The sequence below is a fragment of the Pseudorca crassidens genome, chromosome 5 (genome assembly GCF_039906515.1).
Source record: "Pseudorca crassidens isolate mPseCra1 chromosome 5, mPseCra1.hap1, whole genome shotgun sequence".
In the NCBI taxonomy this organism is placed as follows: Eukaryota; Metazoa; Chordata; class Mammalia; order Artiodactyla; family Delphinidae; genus Pseudorca; species Pseudorca crassidens.
The window spans coordinates 114,850,315-114,876,986 of record NC_090300.1 but is presented as its reverse complement, the minus strand read 5'-3'; the positions used below and the strand labels follow the sequence as shown (position 1 = coordinate 114,876,986).

The following is a 26,672-nucleotide window of genomic DNA, read 5'->3' as shown; positions in this document are numbered from 1 at the left end:
AAGCCCCCTTGAATTATTTTTTAAACAAATAAGACATTTCCATATTCTATGTACGTACCTGGAGTAGGCAAACAATCGACTATCCCAAAGATTATGATTCCCTCTAGGTCCGTAATGAAAGTAGCAGGACTCTGTCCCATCAAACATATTCAATCCATCTTCTGAATTTTTTGAGGCATGGCTATGTACCACATCTAAGAGGACTGTAATACCCATTGAGTGAGCTGTGTCAACCAGTTCTTTCAGCTCTTCAGGCATTCCAAAACGGCTTAAGGTAAAGGAGACAGCAAAAACAAGATCACATCATATTTAAACCAAACAGCCAATCATTTACTGAGAATCAATTGTTTTACCAGCACAGTACTAGATACTTCAAACGTACAAATGTAGTATGATATAATACTTAGATATAAATCAAAGTTGCTTAATAGTTGTTATTAGGCATCTTTAAAAGCATTCAATAAAAAAATAAATCTGGCTGTTAATTGTAGATTTATAGCACAATGAAAATTCACATTTTGAGTAGGTAGTAAAATTCCGCTTCTCTATACTCAGAGCTTCTGATTTCCATCGCCAAGCCTAGCTAGTTTGAGGGGTATGGTCATTCCTGTCCACATACCTGGCCATCCCTTTAAGCATGCATGGTTGGGATTGTGAGGGCGCTTAGAATACTTCTTTGAATATCCTTGGTGCCTTAATTGAGGCCATTTCTCCTGTACTTACTTATTCCCAGATTGGAATGCCTCAAGTACCAGCGGGTCCTGTCATCACCCAAGCCGGAAAGATGGGCAGCTCACATGCACGTGGGTTTGTGTTAAAAACAGTTTTCTAGTCAGCGTGAAATAGGAAACAAAAATCACTCCCAAGAGGAAGGCCTTTCTTAACCTATATAAAAATCTCAATACTGCAGTCTTCCATAGCATCAACTTTTGCTTTTAAATAAAAAATCACCCTGGTGATGAATTGTTTACTATCTCTCTTCCTCACTAGACTATATGTCCCTTGAGGGCAGGGGCTCTGACCATCTAGTTTCCCATGCTACAGTACAGTGCTTAGTATGCAGTGGGGCTCCTAAGAGCAGATTCCATGGAGCAGTGAGCAAATACTCTAGTGTGGCTGGAGTGGAATAATCAAGAAAGAGATGAGCTCAGAGAGTTGGCCAAGAACCAGATCACATGTGGCCTCATGGATCAATGTAAGGCATTTGGCTTTTATTCCGAAAGGGACAGGGAATCATCAGAGTTCTGAGCAAGAGAGTGACATGATCTGACTTTCATTTTAAAAAGATGACTTTACATACTGTGCAGAAAGTGGTCCACATGTGTGGCGGGGAGAAAGCTAGGGAAGGAGGACAAGAGGATAGAGTGACCAGTTACAGACCTAATGAAATAATGCAGGTGAGAAACAGCAACTTGGACCATGGTGGTAGCAGTTGAAGCAGCCAGACTGGGGATATATTTTGAAGTTGCCAGTGGCTAGGTTTTCTGATAGCTAGAGTATAGGGGTGGGGACATAAAGGGAAAAGTCAAGTATAAGGCAGATGGCTTAAACAATTGGAAGATGGAGATGTCATTTATTATGTTAGTGAAGATAGCAAGAGAAGAAGGTTAGAAGATAAGATCAGATATTTAATCTGGAACAGGTTAAGAATGAGATATGTATTACATACCCAAACCTCAAATAGGCACTGTTTGGAGTTCACAACAGAGGTGAGGACTGGAGAACTAAATTTGGCAGTTGGCATATAAAGTATATTTGAGGAGACTGGTTCAAGATGGTGGAGTACAAGGACGTGCTCTCACTCCCTCTTGCAAGAGCACCAGAATCACAACTAACTGCTGAACAATTATTGACAGGAAGATACTGGAACACACCAAAAAAGATACGCCACATTCAAAGACAAAGGAGAAGCCACAATGAGATGGTAGGAGGGGCGCAATCCAAATAAAATCAAATCCCATAACTGCTGGGTGGGTGACTCACAAACTGGATGACACGTATACCACAGAAGTCCACCCACTGGGGTAAAGGTTCTGAGCCCCACGTCAGGCTTTCCAACCTGGGGGTGCAGCAATGGGAGGAGCAATTCCTAGAGGATCAGACTTTGAAGGCTAGTAGGATTGGACTGCAGGACTTCAACAGGAATGGGGAAAACAGAGACTCCACTCCTGGAGGGCACACACAAAGTAGTGTGCACGTTGGGACCCAGGGGAAGGAACAGTGTCCCCACAGGACACTAAACCAGACCTACCTGCTAGTGTTGGAGGGTCTCCTACAAGAGGCAGAGGGTAGCTGTGGCTCACCATGAGGACAAGGACACAGGCAACAGAAATTCTGGGAAGTACTCGTTGGTGTGAGCCCTCCCAGAGTCCACCATTAGCCCCACCAAAGAGCCCAGGTAGGCTCCAGTGTTGGGTTGCCTCAGGCCAAACAACGAACAGGGAGGGAACCAGCTCCACCCATCAGCAGACAAGCCAATTAAAGTTTTACTGAGCTCTGACCACCAGAACAACAGCCAGCTCTACCCACCACCAGTCCTTCCCATCAGGAAACATGCACAAGCCTGTTAGATAGCCTAATCCAACAGAGGGCAGAGAGCAGAAGCAAGAAGAACTACAATCCCGCAGCCTGTGGAACAAAAAACCACATTCACAGAAAGAGAGACAAGATGAAAAGGCAGAGGGCTATGTACCAGATGAAGGAACAAGATAAAAACCCAGAAAAGCAACTAACTGCAGTGGAGATAGGTAACCTTCTAGAAAGACAATTCAAACTAATGATAGCGAAGATTATCCAGGACCTCGGAAAAAGAATGGAGGCAAAGATTGAGAAGATGCAAGAAATGTTTAACAAAGACCTAGAAGAATTAAAGAACAAACCAACAGGGATGAACAATACAATAACTGAAATGAAAAAATACACTGCAAGGAATCAGTAGCACAATAACTGAGGCAGAAGAAAAGATAAGTGACGTGGAAGACAGAAAGGTGGAATTCACTGCTGCAGAACAGAATAAAGAAAAAAGAATGAAAAGAAATGAAGACAGCTTCAGAGACCTCTGGGACAAAATTAAACACAACAATATTCGCATTATAGGGGTCCAGAGGGAGAAGAGAGAGAGAAGGGACCCGAGAAAATATTTGAAGAGATTATAGTTGAAAACTTCCCTAACATGGGAAAGGAAAGAGCCACTCAACTCCAGGAAGTGCAGACAGTCCCATACAGGATAAACCAAGGAGAAACACGCTGAGAAACATAGTAGTCAAATTGGCAAAAATTAAAGACAAAGAAAAATTATTGAAAGCAGCAAGGGAAAAAAGACAAATAACACACAAGGGAACTCCCATAAAGTTATTAACAGCTGATTTCTCAGCAGAAACTCTACAAGTCAGAAGAGAGTGGCATGACATATTGAAAGTGATGCAAGGGAAGAACCTACAACCAAGATTACTCTACCCAGCAAGAATCTCATTCAGATTCAATCGAGAAATCAAAACCTTTACAGCGAAGCAAAAGCTAAGAGAATTCAGCACCACCAAACCAGCTCTACAGCAAATGCAAAAGGAACTTCTCTAAGTGGTAAACACAAGAGAAGAAAAGGACCTACAAACACAAACCCAAAACAATTAAGAAAATGGTCATAGGAACATACATATCAATGATTACCTTAAATGTGAATGGATTAAATGCTCCAACCAAAGGCCACAGGCTCGCTGAATGGATCCAAAAACAAGACCCATATATATGCTGTCTACAAGAGACCCACTTCAAACGTAGGGATACATACAGACTGAAAGTGAGGGGATGGAAAAACATATTCCATGCAAATGGAAATCAAAAGAAAGCCAGAGTAGCAATACTCATATCAAATAAAATAGACTTTAAAATAAAGAATGTTACAAGAGACAAGGAAGGACACTACATAATGATCAAGGGATCAATCCAATTAGAAGATATAACAATTATAAATATACATGCACCCAAAATAGGAGCACCTCAATACATAAGGCAACTGCTAACAGCTATAAAAGAGGAAATCGACAGTAACACAATAGTGGGGGATTTTAACACCTCTCTTACACCAATGAACAGATCATCCAGACAGAAAATTAATAAGGAAACACAAGCTTTAAATGATACAATAGACCAGATAGATTTAATTGATATTTGTAGGACATTCCATCCAAAAACAGCAGGTTACACTTTCTATTCAAGTGCACACGGAACATTCTCCAGGACAGATCACATCTTGGGTCACAAATCAAGCCTCAGTAAATTTAAGAAAATTGAAATCAGATCAAGAATTTTTTCTGACCACAATGCTATGAGATTAGAAATAAATTACAGAGAAAAAAACGTAAAAAACACAAACACATGGAGACTAAACAATAGGTTACTACATAACCAAGAGATCACTGAAGAAATCAAAGAGGTAATCAAAAAATACCAAGAGACAAATGACAACAAAACATGATGACCCAAAAGCTATGGGATGCAGCAATAGCAGTTCTAAGATGGCAGTTTACAGCAATACAAGCCTACCTCAAGAAACAAGAAAAATCTCAAATAAACAATCTAACCTTACACCTAAAGGAACTAGACAAAGAAGAACAAACAAAACCCAAAGTTAGCAGAAGGAAAGAAATCATAAAGATCAGAGCAGAAATAAACGAAATAGAAACAATGAAAACAATAGCAAATATCAATAAAACTAAAAGCTGGCTCTTTGAGAAGATAAAAAAAAAAAAAAGATAAACCATTTGCCAGACTCATCAAGAAAAAGAGGGAGAGGGCTCAAATCAATGAAATTAGAAATGAAAACGGAGAAGTTACAACAGACACCGCAGAAATACAAAAGAATCATAAGAGACTACTACAAGCAACTCTATGCCAATAAAATGGACAACCTGGAAGAAATGGACAAATTCTTAGAAAGGTATAACGTTCCCAGACTGAACCAGCAAGAAACAGAAAATATGAACAGACCAATCACAAGTAATGAAATTGAAACTGTGATTAAAAATCTTCAAACAAACACAAGTCCAGGACCAGATGGCTTCACAGGTGAATTCTACCAAACACAGAGAAGAGCTAACACCTATCCTTCTCAAACTCTTCCAAAAAATTGCAGAGGAAGGAACACTCCCAAACTCATTCTATGAGGCCACTATCACCCTGATACCAAAACCAGACAAAGATACCACAAAAATAGAAATTACAGAATATCACTGATGAATATAGATGCAAAAATCCTCAAGAAAATACTAGCAAACTGAATCCAACAATACATTAAAAGGATCATACACCATGATCAAGTGGGATTTATCCCAGGGATGCAAGGATTCTTCAATATACACAATCAATCAATGTGATACACCATATTAACAAGTTGAAAAATAAAAACCATATGATCATTTCAATCGATGCAGGAAAAGCTCTTGACAAAATTCAACACTCATTTATGATAAAAACTCTCCAGAAAGTGGGCACAGAGGGAACCTCAACATAATAAAGGCCATATATGACAAACCCACAGCAAACATCGTTCTCAGTGGTGAACAACTGAAAGCATTTCTTCTAAGATCAGGAGCAAACAAGGATGTCCACTCTCACCACTATTTTTCAACATAGTTTTGGAAGTCCTAGCCATGGTAATCAGAGAAGACAAAGAAATAAAAGGAATACAAATTGGAAAAGAAGAAGTAAAACTGTCACTGTTTGCCCATGACATGATACTATACATGAAGAATCCTAAAGATACCACCAGGAAACTACTAGAGCTAATCAATAAATTTGGGAAAGCTGCAGGATACAAAATTAATGCACAGAAATATCTTCCATTCCTATACACTAATGATGAAAAATCTGAAATAGAAATTAAGGAAACACTCCCATTTGCCATTGCAAGAAAAAGAATAAAATACCTAGGAATAAACCTACCTAGGGAGGCAAAAGATCTGTATGCAGAAAAGTATAAAACACTGATGAAAGAAATTAAAGATGATACAAACAGATGGAGAGATATACCATGTTCTTGGATTTGAAGAATCAATATTGTGAAAATCACTATACTACCCAAAGCAATCTACAGATTCAATGCAATCCCTATCAAATTACCACTGGCATTTTTTATAGAACTAGAACAAAAACTCTTAAAATTTGTATGGAGACACAAAAGACCCCAAATAGCCAAAGCAGTCTTGGAGGAATCAGACTCCCTGACTTCAGACTACACTACAAATTTACAGTAATCAAGACAATATGGTACTGGCACAAAAAAAGAAATATAGCTCAATGGAATGGGATAGAAAGCCCAGAGATGAACGCAGGCAACTATGGTCAACTAATCTATGACAAAGGAGGCAAGGATATACAATGGAGAAAAGACAGTCCCTTCAATAAGTCATGCTGGGAAACTGGATAGCTACATGTAAAAGAATGAAATTAGAACACTCCCTAACACCATACATAAAAATAAACTCAAAATGAATTAGAGGGCTTCCCTGGTGGCGCAGTGGTTGAGAGTCTGCCTGCCGATGCAGGGGACATGGGTTCGTGTCCTGGTCCGGGAGGATCCCGCATGCCGTGGAGCGGCTGGGCCCGTGAGCCATGGCCGCTGGGCCTGCGCGTCTGGAGCCTGTGCTCCGCAACGGGAGAGGCCAAAACAGTGAGAGGCCTGCATACCACAAAAAAAATAAATAAATAAAATAAAATAAAAAATGGATTAGAGACCTAAATGTAAAACCAGACACTATAAAACTCTTAGAGGAAAACATAGGAAGAACACTCTTTGACATAAATCACAGCAAGATCTTTTTTGATCCACCTCCTAGAGTAATGGAAATAAAAACAAAAATAAACAAATGGGACATAATGAAAGTTAAAAGCTTTTGCACAGCAAAGGAAACTATAAACAAGATGAAAAGACAACCCTCAGAATGGGAGAAAATATTTGCAAACGAATCAACAGAGAAACATTTAATCTCCAAAATATATAAACAGCTCATGCAGCTAAGTATTAAAAAAACAAACAACCCAATCCAAAAATGGGCAGAAGACCTAAATAGACATTTCTTCAAAGAAGACATACAGATGGCCAAGAAGCAAATGAAAAGCTGCTCAACATCATGAATCATTAGAGACATGCAAATCAAAACTACAATGAGGTATCACCTCACACCAGTTAGAATGGGCATCATCAGAAAATCTACAAACAACAAATGCTGGAGAGGGTGTGGAGAAAAGGGAACCCTCTTACACTGTTGGTGGGAATGTAACTTGATACAACCACTATGGAGAACAGTATGGAGGTTCCTTAAAAAACAAAAAATAGCATTACCATATGACCCAGCAATCCCACTACTGGGCATATATCCAGAGAAAACCATAATTCAAAAAGACATATGCACCCCAATGTTCACTGCAGCACTCTTTACAATAGCCAGGTCATGGAAGCAACCTAAATGCCCATCGACAGACGAATGGATAAAGAAGATGTGGTACATATATACAATGGAATATTACTCAGCCATAAAAAGGAACGAAATTGGGTCGTTTGCAGAGACGTGGGTGCATCTAGAGACTGTCATACATAGTGAAGTAAGTCAGAAAGAGAAAAACAAATATAGTATATTAACGCACACATGTGGAACTTAAAAAATGGTACAGATGAACTGGTTTGCAGGGCAGATATTGAGACACAGATGTAGAGAACAAACGTATGGACACCAAGGGGGGAAAGCAGCCAGCGGGGTGGTGTGATTAATTGGGCAATTGTGATTGACATATATACACTAATATGTATAAAATGGATAACTAATAAGAACCTGCTGTATAAAAAAATAAATAAAATAAAATTCAAAATAAAATAAAGTGTATTTGAGTCATCAGAATGGATGAGACCTTAAAGGTCCTTCATATAGATACAGGAAGGAATGAAGCCAAGGGCTGAACACTGGAATGGCCCATCTTTATTGGTGAGAAAGAGCAAATGAAGTAAAGAAGAAGCAACAAAACATTTGAGAAAAACAATAGGAAAGTTTAATATTCTGAAAGCCAAGAGAAGAAAAAAGTTGCAAGAAGGTAGGAGTAATCAATTGTGCCAAATGCTGCTGACAAGTAAGCTAAGAACTGATGATTGACTTTACAATGCAGAGGGCAACAGTATCCTAGACAGGAGCAGTTTCAGCAAAGTGGTGGAGCGTGTACTTGGAATGAGTTCAAGAAAGAAGAGGAGTGGAGGAATTAGAGACAGCAAGGACAGATAACTCGTTCAAGGAGAAGTCCTATGAAGAGAAACAGGTGAAGGGACCAGTAACTTTTCTGTATGTCTGGAATGCTATCTACCTACTCCCACTTCACTCCTCCCCCCAGGTAACTCTTTTTTTTAGATTTGAAAACTGTTTATCTCTTAATCATGTTTTAGATCTCAGTTGTAACATCAGTTCAGATCTAATCTAAACTGATTAGACCCCTGATTCTATGTTATTGGAGAAATCTGCCATCTTCTTCTTAGCTTTTATTACATGTGGAAATCGTAATATGTATGATTATTGGATTTATGTCTGTATGCCACCACCCTGTAAGCTCCATGTGGCAGAGACAATGTTGGACTTGTTCAACTTATGGTTATTCGGGTCAGTACCTCTCTGCATAGGACCCCTTGATGTCTTTCTGCCCAGAGAGCAACATTCCTTGGATTTCACCCTGGGAAGAAGGACAGTCCTTCTGTGGGTAGTATATATCCCACCAAGGGCCTCCTCAGTTACCTTCCTATATAAGTCAATCTCTTTCCAGAAAAGGATATGAGCTCTAGCAATAATGGCTTCCATAAGTCAGGATTTTCTGACTGAAGCTTAGGCCTCCGAACATATCACAATTTCAGCAGGCTAACTGGATATTCTGTACCAGAAATCATTTTGTGAAAAGCAATGTTAAATCAGGACAGACTCTAAGGCTTGATGAGATGAGAGTCTATGATCTTAATAAAAGAAAATGCTCAGCTTCTATTAGCTCTGTTAACCCTAAAATAGGTTATAAGACATCACACAAAATATAGAAATTCATTTCATTTTTTAAATGTTTTGTTCAAACAAGAATGGATATAATTTCTTTCATTTTACCTTGAAGCTGCAAAGAAGCTTGTGATTTGGTAACCAAAACTGGCATAGTAAGCATGTTCCATGATCGCCATCATCTGAATGCAATTGTATCCTGTATAAGCAAAGGTCAAATAGAGATTAAGAGCCACATTTTTAAAAAGTAATGAAAACAATATATAAACACAGACCCTGTTCAAAAGGCATTACATTTTACATATAATCTAGAAGATTTGGTCATTTTGAAAAGTTCTACTACTTTAACATCTTTGCTTGTCTGACCTTCTAACATAAAATCAGACAGTTAGTTCTTGAGGGTTATAGTCTAGCTATTTGAAATGTCTTCATTTTAATAAGTAATAAGTGATATGCAAATATACTTAATTTGGCTTTAGAATATTAAAGATGGCAATCTGCATATGCTAAACTTCAGTTGCACTTGTAATATTCATATCGAAGATTGTGAAAGCCAAATAAAAGTAACTGATTGCAGGCCATGTACTTTTAATTTCACCTTTTTCTTTATATTTCTCTTTTTTCTAACATAAGATATACCATACCATTGAATCCATTTTTCTACAAGGTAGCTTTTATAAAGCCAGCATTAATGCTTCCATTTTCCACTGTTTCTAGGACCTATAAAATTACTCCACAGTCATTCATGGGCACACATGTGTGCGCACGTGCACACACACACACACACGTATACACACACACGTACACCCACATACATCCTTCCTTTCTCTATCTGAAAATGTTTTGCTTTAACACTAAATAAATTGACTCAAATGAACTGACTCAAAAAGATAGGTATGTATTTTTAAAAATCCTTAACACAAATATATTTATTAATGTGTTTTTAATGTAAGCAAATAATCAGAGTAGAAGAAACTTTGGTCTTTTAAAAAACTAAAAAAATCATTTTCTTCAAAGTAAAATACAGTAAAATTTTCAAATATGATTTAATTGCCTTCTGCAACATGCAAAGAAAATATTCCTATTCTGTTCTCAAAGTCTAATTCATGTCAATATAATTTCTTGTGCACATATTTTAGTACATAATTAATATTGGAACAATTACGATTCACGTTCAGAACTGAGGATTTGTAAGTTTAAAGGATAACATAAACTCCATGATTCAGAATCTGTTGAAAAGTTATTACTGTTGGCTTTACTATTAAAAAAAGAAATAAATTAACTCTATCAGGCCTGGTAGAAATATGTATATAAACTACTGCTCAATAATATAAACCAAGTATAATACTTAGTCACAAAATACAGAGTTTGTAGTTTATTTCTCTATTATGTAATCAATATTATTCTTCTGACCAAGTAACAATTTATAGCTTTTATTATACATTTTATGTCATTAACCATTCCTAAACTTACTTATGGTCAGAGTACTGGGCTAGGTAATTCAAACATAAAGATGAATAAGAAAATCCTTGTTCTGCTGAAACTTCTGCAAGATCCAGGTCATAAACAATTTATTACAGTATGAAATGAGAGACCATCTCAAGTATAACAATATTAATATAATATTTATTAAATATAATTTATATTAAATTATGCAAACATTTAATTAATTTTGGTTTCTGGAAACTGACCTCATCATCTCAGGTAATCAAGATCCCTATATAACTAAAAATTTCAACCATGAGAAACTTTTCCTCTAGCCAAAATGTGGACTGCCTACCAGAAGCAGACTAATTAAATGTAGTTTATCTTCCTGCCTAGCCACTGTAGCAGGTGTTAATATGCTGAGAAATGATAAAAAGCATTACCTATAAAAAGAAAATAACAGATCTAAAGCATTCTGAATCAATAATTCAGCAGTACACTATTCACTCTCCTGCTTGTTCCCATGAAGACAGGGTTTGTGTCATTAGAGTCCAATACAAACACCTAGACCAATGTGACTCACACAGAAAGATGCACCACAAATATCTGTCTAATAAGTCATCCAGACAGGAGCTATATATACAATGACTCTGAAACAAAATGAGTTCTAGTCACCTTACAAATGTAAGATTTTTTTCCCTAACAGACTTAAATGAACAGGCTATAACCAGTGACCACTTAAATTGATAAGAATTCTCTCCTGTAGGGCTTCCCTGGTGGTGCAGTGGTTTAGAGTCCGCCTGCCGATGCAGGGGACACGCGTTCGTGCCCTGGTCTGGGAAGATCCCACATGCCACGGAGTGGCTGGGCCCATGAGCCATGGCCCCTGAGCCTGCATGTCCGGAGCCTGTGCTCCACAACTGGAGAGGCCACAACAGTGAGAGGCCCACGTACCGCAAAAACAAAACAAAACAAAACTCTCCTGTAGAAAAGTAATTATGCTTACATATTTATCTATAATTTTGGAAGCTATCATTTCACATTAAAATTGAAATTGGAATAATATCTTGAATTCTTATGTTCTATCTTATTCCATTTCTCTTTTCTATGCTATCACTATTACAGGGCAATTTGAGAAGCCTAAAATAACATGCATTTCTATTACATATTTAATCTCTTAACACAATAAAAGAGACACTTGTAATTAGCTTCTCTAGTAAGAGAACAGACTCATTAAAATTTTATCTGAATAAAAATCAGAGTTATTACTTACCAAGGTCTTTGATTCTTGGTAGTATATTGCATGTAAAATGTTTATAAGAAGCTATTTTTCCTTCATAGGAAGAAATTCCCACATGAGATTCATAAATTCGTAGACCTCTTGGCTTCTTTGGTTTGGAATGCTTAAACTACAGAATATTAAAATTACATATAGAATTAAGCCAAAACTGCAGGTATGACACTAACAGATTAAGCATGTTAAATGAAATGATGAATTAACTCAGTCAAACACTTTGAAACTACTTTCACATATAAAAGGCACTGGCTGCCTCCATTAAACTTTCTTTTGAAAAAAAAAATCCTTTTTAGGATCATGGTAATAGACCTATTTGAAAAGAGTAGTCATGCGATGGCTCATGCCTTATCACTGAGTGAAGATGTATTTTGAGCCTAAGCCTTAGAGAAAACATAAGAACTGTGAAATGCATACATAATTATTAAATGCAAAGCATTTATCAACAAGCTTCGATAACTTAAAGGACAGAAAAGTGAGCTCCAAGATACCTATAACTCTTATCAATAAGACAGGCTTAAAAAATTACCCTGATTAATACATTCATGAGATGTCTTGACTATTCGTTGTTCCTAAGGACACTGATCCTGCTTCAAGTCCATGACAGTGAGAAATATTACACCACTGGAGAGTCTTTGATTAATCAGAAATTGTAGTTAAAATTTTTAAAAATCAGTATCCCTTATAGGTCAGTACATAGAGATTTAGTGTTCTTCCCCCGCCCACAACTTCAGAAACACACGATAAAACAAAAACTCACTTTTATATTTTATTGGCTACACATGATGGACATATATATATATATATATATAGCAAATGAGTACATTATGATGTAAAATATTAAACCGGTGGTGAAGAGAGAAGTTGAACATTACAATAAAAGTTATAAAAGTAAAAATTAATTTTCCTAGAAATACTGGAACATGCATTTATTTAAAGAGTTGTTGTTCTCACTTTATATGGGTGTTCTGGATCCCAGTGTATCCAATCATAATTCACATTATCACTGTCACGAGTCACGTACTTCGCCCACGGTGAAATACGATACAAGATCTCTCCACTTTTACTCCTAATAACAACCTAAAAAGAGAACAAGATATTATTGCCTTAAAATACTTTCAAAACTCTAAGATAACACATGATACTCTATGAGCACTGTGACAAGTAAGAAAAGGAGGAATGATCTTAAGAACCGAAACTGCCTTCCAGATGTGTGACCTTAAGGATGTTTAAATTCTATGGACCTTGCTCTCCTCATCTGCCATGGTATATGATCCCTAAAGTCATTTCCAGCTTGAATATTTTATGATTCTCTGGCAATTTTCATCATTGCCAACCAACCATTATAGTAGTTAATTAAAGTAAGCATACAGTAGATAGGAAAAAGACATGAATATTATTGGAAGCTACCGTCAATAAATCAATCAACAGAAGGAACTGATCCTAGTATATTTTTTAAAAAGTCATGAGTTATATCACCATCTCTTCCTTTTCCTTTTCATAGCAATTAATGATAACATGGGTTTGACTAATAATTGTATTATAATACACACAAACACACACACTACCCTACAAACATTTTCCACTTCTCAATTTCTTCTACACCTTATTCCAAGTATGCTTTACCATATGAAACCAAACACTTTCCTTTTTAACCATTTGTTCCTACATTTGCCAATAGTATCACTATTGCTATCAGTATAAAAAATAACAATAAAAATGCAGGGCTTCCCTGGTGGCGCAGTGGTTGACAGTCCGCCTGCCGATGCAGGGGACATGGGTTCGTGCCCCGGTCCGGGAAGATCCCACATGCCGTAGAGCGGCTGGGCCCATGAGCCATGGCCGCTAAGCCTGCGCGTCCGGAGCCTGTGCTCCGCAGCGGGAGAGAGGCCACAACAGTGAGAGGCCCGCGTACCGCAAAAAAAAAAAAAAAAAAAAAAAAAAAAATGCAAAGGCAACTTTTACGGAATCCACCAGTTTAGACTTAGTACTGAATAGAGGGCTTTGAATTTATCAGCATGGTTAAATAGTGAACAGGTATAGCTTTTTAAAGTTTTTTTTTTAATTAATTAAATCTTCTAAGAGTAGGTAGAGTGTGACAAAAAATGTTCAGCTCAGTAGCTGATATGAATGCTGAATGATCAATATGCTCTCAGCATTGAGAAAGAATATATTCTTTGGTCTCCTTTAATAGAGAAAAGCTCAAGTATGCATAATTCTTGGTCATTAAATATTTGTAGAATGTTTTATAGTTTAGAAAGGGCTTTCATAGTCATATCTCACTTGATTCCAGAGAATCTTTTTTTTTTTTGGCTGTACGCGGGCCTCTCACTGCTGTGGCCTCTCGCGCTGCGGAGCACAGGCTCCGGACGCGCAGGCTCAGGGGCCATGGCTCATGGGCCCAGCCGCTCCGCGGCATGTGGGATCTTCCCGGACCGGGACACGAACGCGTGTCCCCTGCATCGGCAGGCGGACTCTCAACCACTGAGCCACCAGGGAAGCCCCCAGAGAATCTTTATAACCCAAATATTAAGTGAGTAGCCAGAAGTCCCAAAGTCACCAACTGGCAGAACCAAAAGCTAAGCAGAGCTTCTGATACTCACTTCCTTTTTCTTAACAGGCTTTAATGGCACTTCCTTCATATACAGAAAAAGAATAAATCATGATTTAAGGAGGAGGGGACAGGTGAGTGGTGAAAAGGAACATCTAACTTACATGAGCTCAATTCTATCTCCTTAGTTGTGCCTCCCACTTATTAAAGCCCATCACAACTAAGTGTTTCTATTATTCAAATAGTAATCACAAAACATGAATGAATAGTATCAACCCAGTCCCGGAGTATTTTATCCCCCAAAATATGTCCCTTAAGTCACATAACTTTCTAGTATAATACACACAGTGATATATTTGAGAAAAGGCTTTTTATTCACTCATCAACCCAGGACAGGTAATGGGGAAATAAAATACCAGAAATCAGTTTTCAATGGATAGCACCCTGCCTAATCCATCCACCTATCTTTTCTCTTTTTTGCAAATGGCTCTACAACCCCTCCAAAGGATGATCATGAACCAATAAGTATTTTTCAAGGTGTCTGCTGGCAGAGAGAATATTTGAAACTTTAAGCAAAGAACATGAAGAATTTCCTTATGCTGAATATAATTTCCACATTCTTTGGAACATTAACTTATTTATCTTGCTGTACACATGAATGTCTTCAGAGGGTACTGAGTGATGGAAGTTGGAAGGAACAGTCCTTCTATGGGTCTTTCTCACTCCTACATGTTTTGCTGGGTACAGCAAGAATATAAGGTCCTATTGATGACAGAGGCCATTTCTCAGAGTTGTGTTTGTAGCAAGCAACCCTGAGGAATGAGATAATGTCTCCCTTGAAGACAATGGACAGCTTTCCTTACTGCTTGCTATAAAAGAAATCATTCCCCAAGGTAAATAGTCCTCACCTATGAGGCAAACTAGCTGTGTGCATAGCATCTATCTAGACCCTATAGTGTCACCCCTATAAGACTTAGAAAGCAAGGGAAACTAATGCAAGTATGATGCACATCCTGTGCCATGAGTAATAAAGTCATTTATCTCGGACTCAGGAGTACTGTGTTTTCAGCCAGAATCCACGAAACAGTAACAGGTTAACTTATGAGCTTGAAGGTACGGCAAAATCAAATCCTACACCTGACAATGGATGACTTACTCATTTCGAATGACTTCAATATTTTTGTTACCAAAAGTTCTATTTCTTCATTTCTATTAGTGTTTTATATTAGACATTTTTGTTCATCATTTTTATTAATTTTGCTTCTTGGGGTGGAAACTTTTAATTATCTAATTCCTTCCTTTTTTCTTAGCAATAAAATCAGAGCCTGGATCCTTGAATGATACGTAAAACAAAGCTTCCCACCACATCTAGAACACTTCACTGTAATCATTACATAAACGGTAAATTCACTTCTCTATTCTTTAGGCTCCTGAATTTTGAATGTATTTTTGTTATAGCAGTTTAGATTTTACTAATAAACACACTTGCCAACAGTACCCACCTTACCTCACCTTTGATTTACTGTTCCTAAGTTGCTGTGATAACAAATAAGAGTATTATAGTAAATCTAAATAACCCAAAATTGAGAGACCTTCCAATGAGTAAAAAATATAACCTTCTGGACTAAATTTTGCTCCTGAAACGTTTTAGGGGGGAGAAAGGGGAGAGATGAGTGTACTTACTGAATTTGTGCTCTCTTGAGTTCAGATTCAGATTTTTTAGATAAAACTTTATATCATTTAATTTACAACCTCAAAATAGAACATGTTATATAGCAAATTGAAAAGAAAGCTCTAGCTTGATTGATCTTTCAATGATAGTAAGTCTAATAGCTGATGGGTAGAAGAATTCACTTGGTACTAGCAAACTGAAAGTCTCATACACTACTAGTATGAGTATAAAATAGTATGAACATTCTAAATAGCAATTTGACAATATGATAAAAAATTCAAAAAAAAGTAATTCTCAATGACTCAGCTATTCTAATTATAGATGTTTGCCCTGTAGAAATAATCAGAGAAGTGCCCAAAGAACTATATTCTTATCTATTAATCTTAGTGTTACTTTTATTAGCAAAAAGTGAATGACTGAATAGTGTATGCTTGTTAAAAATTATACCACTGAATTATATTGAAGGTTGCAAGAAAATTCTTTCAAGTTATAAAAAAGAATGTATTGCATCTTCCTAATGTACATATATACAAATGGTTGCCTATGGATAGAGAAATTATTAATAGCTTTTATTTTCCAGTTGTATCTTTCTATATTGTTATCAATTCATTTCACTTGTAGAGCTTCTATAAATCAGAAAAAAAATAAGTATTCTGATAAGGATTGCAAATAGATGAATTATACAATTGTGTACATATTTGTGGACCTGTGCTACCAAGTTCCATATATATGTGTGTATATACATACACTTTAAATATATTGACACAGTGTTAAACATAAAACTTTAAAAAGTATATTAGGGAATTCCCTGGTGGTCCAGTGGTTAGGACTCCATGCTTTCACTGCTGAAGGCTCAGGTTCAATACCTGGCAAGGGAACTCAGATCCCACAAGTCGTGCGGCCAAAAAAACTAAAAAGTATATTAATATCACCACATATCACTCCAATAAAAAATATATATAAAATCACTTTAAAGAAATATACTAATGAAAATAATATCATGATGAACTTTTGTAGGGCAAATTGATAATTTGTTTAATTATAACATTTTATAACATGGTAAAAATGTCATTAGGCTCCTTTTCTAATGAGCCAAATTATCTCTTTGACTTATGGGAGGTTAACATCAAAAGACATTATTAAATTAAATAAAGCAGTGAATAAAATAAACCTCTACCTGTGCAAAAGTCAAATTGACTTAGTGAACTGTATGAAGTCAAATTTTATTTAGAAAATGACATTTAAAACTCAAATATACAATATAAGAAACAGTTTGGTAAAATAGTGAAGACCTAAAAAATTGTGTTTGTGTGTGTATATTCATTCAATCTAGGAATATCTTTTGAAATGGTTCTTGTCAAAGACTATTGTTCCTTTGGACCAAAAAATCACTGAGATAAGATGCTCCTCAGGTGGCCAACAATTTTATATGAAAATAGTGGATGTGTTCAGCTGGTTAGAAGTGGTAGGATACTCTGGAAAATGGTATTGCATGTAACTCTGGGTTTCAAGACTGAACGTGTAGAAGATGAAGAGAAAAGGCACAGATATTGAAAAATATAATTTGATTTGCCCAGATTATACTATCAAAATCACAACAACATGCTATGAAGGAAAAAAATTATTAATAAAGATAACTATTTAGTAGGGTACAGGTCAAAACAAATAAGCAATAAAAGTGATTTCTAATTTATGAAGCAATGCTATATCCTCCTCTTTTAAATTACCTCTAATTTATATAATAATATCTAACGTAATTGATACTATATGTAATATGTATATAAGTATATAATATGTAAAATATATAATTGATATTATATACATATTTTTTAAACAATGGGTACAGTCATACCAACATGCAACGCTAAATATCAGTATCCTGTTGTGTGTGTTTAAAATGTGACAAAAAATACGTGTGTGTATATAGAGAAAGAAATACATACGTATAGAACGTATAATACTTTTAAGTAATTTTTAGAAGTGAGTGGGACAAAAATAAAACAGAGCATTAGAAAAAGTAATCACAAGTTTATAATTAAGTAGAAAAATAAGTGATATTCCAGAGGAGAATCTGATGGTTCTACCAATGACCAGAATCCTGAAGAAATAAATATGTGCTTTTAATATTTACAATTAACATAGCATAAACATTATTTTTAATGCATAGATATAAATATTAAAACTTTAAAATACCTTAATATAATTTAAAAAGAAGTTCTTAAATCTCATTTTAATTCAACTAAAATTTTATGACTAACCTTTGTTAAAAACTAGGACATAGGGCTTCCCTGGTGGCGCAGTGGTTGAGAGTCCGCCTGCCGATGCAGGGGACACGGGTTCGTGCCCCAGTCCGGGAAGATCCCACATGCCACGGAGCGGCTGGGCCCATGAGCCATGGCCACTGAGACTGCGCGTCCAGAGCCTGTGCTCCACAACGGGAGAGGTCACAGCAGTGAGAGGCCCACGTACCACAAAAAACAAAACAAAACAAAAAAAAAGGACATAGGGAATTCGCTGGTGGTCCAGTGGTTAGGACTCCATGCTTCCACTGCAGGGGGAACTAAGATCTCGCATGACACAGCACAGCCCAAAAAATTTAAAAATTAAAAAAAAAAAATAGGACGTACGAGTATAAATTTTTTTCAGTTTTGTTTGTTTGTTATCCTTGCTTGGGCCAATTTTAAGATTCAGTAAGGTTACATAAGAAAGAATCTCTTTATCATTTTGAGAGGCTGAAAAATGGCCTCTCATTTCATATGTTCATATCCTACTTCTCTAGAATCTGTGAATGATAATTTATATAGCAGAAAATGGGTCTTTGCAGATGTAATTAAAGTAAAGATCTTAAAATGGAAAGATTGTTCAGATTTTCCAGGAGGGCAATCACATATATCCTTATAAGAAGGAGGCTGAGGGATATTCTACACATAGACAGGACAGAAAAAAGCAATGTAACCAAAGAGGCAAAGACTGGAGTGATGCAGACACTAGCCAAGGAATGTCAGCAGCCACCAGAAGCTGGAAATAGAAAGGAACAGATTCTCCCCAGATGGAGTATGTTTCTGCCAACACCTTGATTTCAGCCCAGTGATACCGATTTTTAACTTCTGGCTTCCAAAACTGCGACAGAAAAAATTTCTGTTGTTTAAAAGACACCAAATCTGTGCAACCACCGTAGGAAACGATATAGAAATAAAGAAAAAAAATGGAGGCAATCACTCTTCTAAGAATAAAATGTAATGTACTTAAATTTAGTTAAATCTTGTCAGTGTCAGAAAGAGTTGAAAAAGTTATCTTAATGAGTAGTCTAAATAACACATTTTATCTCTTATTAACTTCCTACTCCCAAAAAGTAGACCAACATATACCAATGCATTTCAGTGACCTTCATTAAACAAAGTAAGTCCTTGACAATTCTCAGGAAAAGCAAACTCATTCAGAATAAACGTTGCTGAGCTTCAGAACTGATAGGAGGGCCTTCAAAAAAGTGAATTTGTAATACGCAGTTTTTACTGCTAGCCTACTCTCATGTAATTATTTTCAGGGGTTGAACAAAAAAGAGTCAGTCTTTACATGATGCAAATAAAAGTTCTAAATTTTCCATAAGGAGAAGCTAAGGAGCTATTTTTTCTACCTAATACCTGATGTCCATCAGCAGAAGAATGGATAAAGAAGATGTGGTACGTATATACAACAGAATATTACTCAGCCATAAAAAGGAACAAACTTGCGCAATTTGCAGAGACATGAACAGACCTGGAGACTGTCATACAGAGTGAAGTAAGTCAGAAAGAGAAAAACAAACATCGTATAATATCACTTATATGTAGAATCTAGAAAAACGATACAGATGAACTTATTTGCAAAGCAGAAATAGACTCAGATGTAGAGAATGGATGTATGGCTACCAGCGGGGAAAGGGAGGTGGGATGAACTGGGAGAATGGGATTGACATATATACACTACTATGTATAAAATTGATAACTAATGAGAACCCACTGTATTGCACAGGAAACTATATGCAGTGCTCTGTGGTGACATAAATGGGAAGGAAATCCAAAAAAGAGGGGATATATGTATACATATAGCTGACTCACTTTGCTTCACAGCAGAAACTAACACAACATTGCAAAACAACTAAACTCCAATAAAAATTAATTTTAAAAAACAGAGATGGGGTTATTTAAATAAATAGATGATCAGTTGTCAATAATAATACTAATTTTTCATTCTGCATTTTCTAATTAGGAATATCAGAAACACTATCTGATATTAAAAGGCTATTTATTTCATTGTGAACTTGAGTTTATATTTCAATTAATGAGAAAAGAAAACCAAGAAACCAATAAAAGTATCATGGCAGTTTTCTAATAATAATAAGGTCCTGATATACGAATGACCACTTTGTGGATATACTTTCTTAAAACTACATATAATTGATCGGTAAAATTATATAAACTGGGGTTATATATGAGCTATAATTGACATTACCATTATTTAGATATTGAGCCTGCTATAGTAACCAAATAAAATTACTCTGTCTCTTGAAAATTTTTAAATTTCGTTTAATTTTTTCTAGATATTAAAGTTCATACATTTTGGAGGTCTCCATCTTTGTTTCATAATCTACTTCATAATTTTCAATTAAACAAACAACCTGACACAAGCCATGTGCATATAAAGTTATCATAAAAAGTTGTCACATCCCGGTGATGTCCTTTACATCTACAACGTTCAGGGATTGAGGGAAGTGAAAAAGAGATTAAGTGATTAGATTAAGCCCCCTAAGCTCTTTGGATACTGGACACTATCCAAAAGAAGAGAAAGAAAAGGCAATATCCTTGCTAGTAGCTTGATGAAGAAAAGAAACAAATCAGTTGAACTTCAAAAGCAATAACCTATTGATGAAAAAAAAATAACCTATTGATGAATTTTCACTGGCTCCCATTATTTTTGCTTTGTATAAAATTTCTTATTTTAAAACATGCCATCACAATTCAGGTTTTTTTTTTTCTTTAATAAGAAATTTTCCAAGGTTAAATCCTATAACAACAGCTTGATTAGGAAGAGTTAAAGGATTTCACTAACAAAAACGAAGCCACTAATTAAAGAAAAAAAACTTTCCTTACAAGAAAAGATTAAGTATACTAGCTATGAAAAATAAATTTGTAACATGACAAAAAGTATCATACCAAATTATATCAAACTTTTGCATAAAGGACACCAATGTATGGAATAAAAAGAGATTAATTTTGAGGTATAGTACTCATGGCTACTTTACTCCTGATTTAACAACAATAAGAATTACAGAGATATAAACATTCACTTCTGTAATACTTACACAAGGGAGAGAAAAAACTGCAGAATATTGCCAAAAAGAAATAAATGAAGATCAGTAGCTGCTTCTTCTAAAAGCAGGTCCTTATTTAGAATGATTTAGAGAGACAGATGCTCCTGTACCTATAAAAAGCAGTATTACTCCCATAGGGTTCCATCCCAGTTCCCCAACCTTCTAGTCTAGTTAAGAAGTATTAAAACTATAATATTTTTTCTGTTTCTGTCTTTTTACTGAGGAAAATCTTTAACGAAATAAAGAAACAACTAAGTAGAACTGATAAAGTGTTTGCTTCATTTCAAGTACATTACCTGAACAAAAATCTTATAAAGTGAGGTCACTACAAAAAGACAAAATCCAAAGGGATTATGTCAGATTTAGGATGCAGGCATTGAAAATGATATCCCTGAGCAAGTGAGAATAACTACTCCTAAGTGAAAAGAATAGGAACAATGCTGAAATGTTGTAATCAGGTAAAGATTGATTAGGTGTCTTAGATGAGAAAACAGATGAATTACACATGATATAAAAATATAGGATTTAAACTTCCAAGATATTGGAAGATCAATATAGTAATAAAAGAAAAAAGCTATGAAAAGGGGGAAAAATCAGTGAGTTTTCATTACTGAAGAAGTGTGCTTCAAAGAGACTCATCCATGTGCAGTGAAGGCTAGAATTCTATTAAGTAAATAGAGTTATGATCTGGTATAACACCAACAAAAAAAATCTTAAAAAGTATTTTTAGAAGCGCTAGATGGGAGAGGTACTATCATAAGATGAGTTAAAACTCTCTTTAAAATATTTCATTAGGTATAATTATAAAAGTCTATATGGTGATAAATTGAATCATTTGAAAAAAAGAATATGATTCTTAAGCAATCACTCTAAGTGCCATTGCAATGAAGTAAAATATAAAATGTGAGGGCTGGGGAGAAATAATTTACCTCTTAAGGGAAATGTAGAGAAATTCCAGGAACTAGATACAGAATATGTAATTCTAAAAAATCATAAGATCTTTTGCGAAAACATGTAATTATATATTTAATATACATTGAGATTATCTCTAAGAATATAATTGACAACTATTAAATAAAGAAAACAGTTAATAATGAAAAGAATTCAGAGTTACACTTAAATATTCTTTATAAATTAAGGTTTCATAATACAGAGTGCAACACTATCACTCTTTTCTTCCACAAACGTCACATATTTCTCCAGGTGCAGGTGGTATTAGGGGAAGAACTACAAATAGGTATGTATGAATTAGGAAACACATAGTACACACATCATATGAGAAATTGATTAGGCAGACAGTATAATGGGAAATAGAACATGACTACATGTGAGATATGAAACTCAACATATGCATTTGGATAATTTCTTGTTAACTGATAGACAGTGACAATGGGAAGAAGTAGTGGTAAATAATAGGAGTCTTCACAATAGAGCTATTTACTTTAAACCTTCGTAGCTGAAGTGTATTTAAATTATTAAACATAGATATTTCCATCTTACGTAGATAGCGAAGGCACAGAGCAGCAAATGAACTTGGTGATCTCCAAGTGTGACAAGCTCTCTGGAGAAGCAGGGAAATTTCTCTGACAGTGCAGTCAATAAAGCACACAGGTCAGGGAATTACCCACCTGACTTCTGCATAAGGCTCAGAGAATAACCATGTGCTGAGGTGCAGTGACCTATGGTTCACTGTTTTCAAATATGTACATATATATTTCATAAAATAAATATTATATATAATATATATGTGTATGTATATATGTTACATACACACACACACACACACACACACATATATATATATATATCCATGAGACTTTTTTTTTTCCAATCGGGGGCATACTGAGTCACTTGGGGAAATTTATAGCTTATTGGCATATTTGAAAGATGTTAAGATGAACAGACTGAAGAGTGAAAAAACAGAAAACAAACCTTAAATTGAAGAGGGTTAAAATTCATATTGACATTTAACACACACTTAACTGTGCTACTCAATAAAAGAATTCAGCTTAAATGTAAATACTTAAATCATAAAAGATTATATAGTATGTACTTTATCACAAGAAAAAGGTCCTGTAGGCATACCATTATTCATTATTATTTGAATTCATTATTATTACTTGGCCAAAGTGCAAATACTTCTATTAAATATAACCAAAAATAATACCCATCTAACAGTCACAAAATGTAATTTTCTTCCTTTTTCTGGCACAGCATTAAAAGATCAAATACTAAACAAAAGCTCTCTTTTAAAAAAAATTAATGCCTACATAATTTAGAAGAAAAAAGCATGAAATACTTTTGTTAAAAAAAATACTCCTAAAGAAAAATGAAAGTGTTCAATTCTCCAGATTTTATAATCATATTTAAAATCTACTATGCCCACACTGAAGGACAAAGGAAGACTGTAAAATAAATGCAAGATATTTCACAGTACATGGATATAAGAAAGAGAGTCTGCCAATACATTTAAAGTATTTCTAGAATCAATGTTCACATAAAGAGTGCAATATTTATGGACAGTCTAATCTTCTAGATACCTGTGATTCACTTCAATAAGCACTAAAACAGAAAGAGAAAAAGAGTATGTTTTATAGTTATCTTTCTAAAATGTATTATACATTCCCTTGTGACCTTAACAGAGGGAATTAAACACTTGTAGAAACTGATTTGTATACGCTGAACTGTGACATGGTTGGAATATGAACATTTCCCCCTGAATTCAGTAAAGAGAATATTAGACTTTTATATGTGTCTTTGACAGCAGTTTTCAACTCTGGATGTGCAATGAGAACCACCTGAGGAATATTTTAAAATAAAGATGCCCGAGTCCTATTTCTATCCACTATCACCACCCTACCTGTCACCCTTGATTCTGATTCTGTGAGCTGCAGTCTAGTAGCTTAGGAGATAAAAGCTAGACCTGAGAAAGCAAAAGACAAAGTAGCTACAGGGACCAGTGCTCCAATAATAAAGAATAGATTTTTATTTTTAAAAAGTTATCATGCAGGAAAGAAAACTAACATTAAAGTTACAGGGACTGTATTTTCTAAACCTTGATAATAATAAAAACCTTTGCAAAAGACAAGGCATATTTTGCAATAAAATTTATCTCAATCTCTACTTTGAATTTTTAATTTATTTCTTATACAGTAATAATTTATAATTTGCTTTCATTCTTCCTAGTCTAATCTCCCTAATTATTCTCAAACAATCATTCTGTAAACTTTCAATCATGAAAGGCAACCAAGCTAGCTCAAAATTTATTCATTTGTGGTCCTGAGTACACCCGTGAATGTCCTCACTGATTTACTTATCAAAAATTTTCCCCTGCACTTAAGAAGGCCTCATAAAAGAGTATGGTGAATCTATTCAAGTTTCTGATCTTACCCTATAGTTTAACCCATCATTTAAAATATTTCACAATTTCTATGCTATATATCACATAAATCATTTTGCAAAACAATATTTATCATGGCTACTTTAAATGCCATTACTAAAATTGGATGATTGTCTTTTCAATACTATGTTCTTAGGAATTCCATTTATAACCTTTATTGCAAAGTTGTAGATGATATTGGCTCTTCAGTCAGTCAAACCACTTTCTGGCATTTCTTCCTATTATAGAAAGGATGGAAAGTTTAAAGTCACATTTTTCACACTCCCTTGCAGCTAGGTTTCTGCATCTAGTAGAGGCACCCATGCAAGATCTGGAAGGAAGAAACTAGTACTTCAGTTAAATCATATGGAGATCAATCTTTTTTGCCTAAGAACCCTGAATGATGCTTAATCTAACAAAATGGCATTATCTCCATAGGCATGAGCAGTAGAAAACTCAAAAGATGATTGACATGCCACAATTAATCAGCTCACATGCTCAATTTCCATTTGTACTTCCCTATATATAATTACATATACATTCAGAATCAGCTTTTTCATGAGAAATAATCACAAAAAAGTGTTTACCTGGGGAAAATTCTTTTCATTCTACATTTGGTTTCAAACTAAAATTTTAAATTTTATAAGCAGAGTTGATATGATTATCATGCAAAAAGAAACAGATGTTGGCAATACATAGGAATCCTCAGAGGAAATAAAGAAAATGTTGGGGGTGGGTGGAGGATAATTTGAAACTAAACTGGCATTTGAAGCAGTACTCATCATAAAAAATACGAGAAAGATGCTTTGCCCTAAAGTAGGACATCATTTGAAAAGAACACACCAAATTTGGATTATGAGATATTGCAGAGGCAAAGTAAGTTTGAAAAATGAAATGGAAAAGCAGGCTCATATAAGGAAAAGTTGGAGGTAGAACCTGGAAAGTGGAGGCCTAAAGAACTGGAGGAGAATGGACCAGATTTCAAGATTAGATGGGTGAAAATAGAAAACTCCTAAGAGGTGTCTAAAAAGTACCAGCACTGTGAAAACAAATAGTTATAGGTATGCCAAAACCTGGGCCTAAAATGACCAAAAAAAAAAAAAAAAAAGCTTTGAAAAGAAAAAGAAAGCACCTACAGGATTAATTCTTCAGATGTTAGAATTACTTTTGATAGAATTATTAATTTAAAAATGAGTTCATGTCTCAGGAACAAATGGAAAGGATTGATGCTCAGCTGAGAAACAACTGTTTATGACACAGCTTATCGTTGCTCTAAGAAAAGACCATGCCTACAGAATAGCTTATAACTGCTTTAATCATCAACCAAATACTTATTAAAGTTTGGGATTGACATGTACACACTTCTATATTTAAAACAGATAACCAACAAGGACCTACTGTAGAGCACAAGGAACTTTGCTCAGTACTCTGTAATAACCTAAATGGGAAAAGAATTTGAAAAAGAATAGATACAGGCATACATAATACTGAATCACTTTGCTGCACAACTGAAACTAGCACAACGTTGTTAATCAACTACACTCCAATATAAAATGAGAAATTTTTTTAGAAGTACCCACAGTAAAATTACCTATTTGTTTCAAGATTTACAAGTGAGTAAGGTGTACTTTCATGTTTAACTTACAGATTCATTTGTAAGAATGATGAAAATATTTGCATGAACAGAGGTTTGCAAAAATCACCCACTAATTAGCAGTGCAAGACATCATGGATTATTATTTCATTATTATCATCTCTTCAAACCTCTCAACATAACTGTTGAGAGTCACATAAATGTGACTTCTTAAATTAATGAAATAGAATTAATTTGTCATAATAAACTAACAATATTTAGCATAATGATAGAGAAAATCCAGTTTAATACAAATATGCATATGTCAATGACATTGTTACTTCCAAAGGCAACAAAAGCCATTACCTGTATATTCTTCAATTCATACTATTTCATTAAATTCTGATTTGTATA

The 26,672-nt window shown here is 35.2% G+C and overlaps 1 protein-coding gene across 1 annotated transcript in view; it reads right to left on the bottom strand.

Moving 5' to 3' along the window:
- The window catches only part of GBE1 (1,4-alpha-glucan branching enzyme 1), a 292,532-nt gene that overhangs the window by 140,506 nt on the left and 125,354 nt on the right, over positions 1-26,672 (bottom strand). Inside the window, exons 4-7 of the mRNA XM_067739200.1 lie at positions 12,688-12,813; positions 11,713-11,848; positions 9,123-9,213; positions 59-268 (exon numbers count right to left, since the gene is read on the bottom strand). Coding sequence (XP_067595301.1) covers positions 59-268; positions 9,123-9,213; positions 11,713-11,848; positions 12,688-12,813 — 563 coding nt within the window. The remainder of the gene's footprint in view (positions 1-58; positions 269-9,122; positions 9,214-11,712; positions 11,849-12,687; positions 12,814-26,672) is intronic.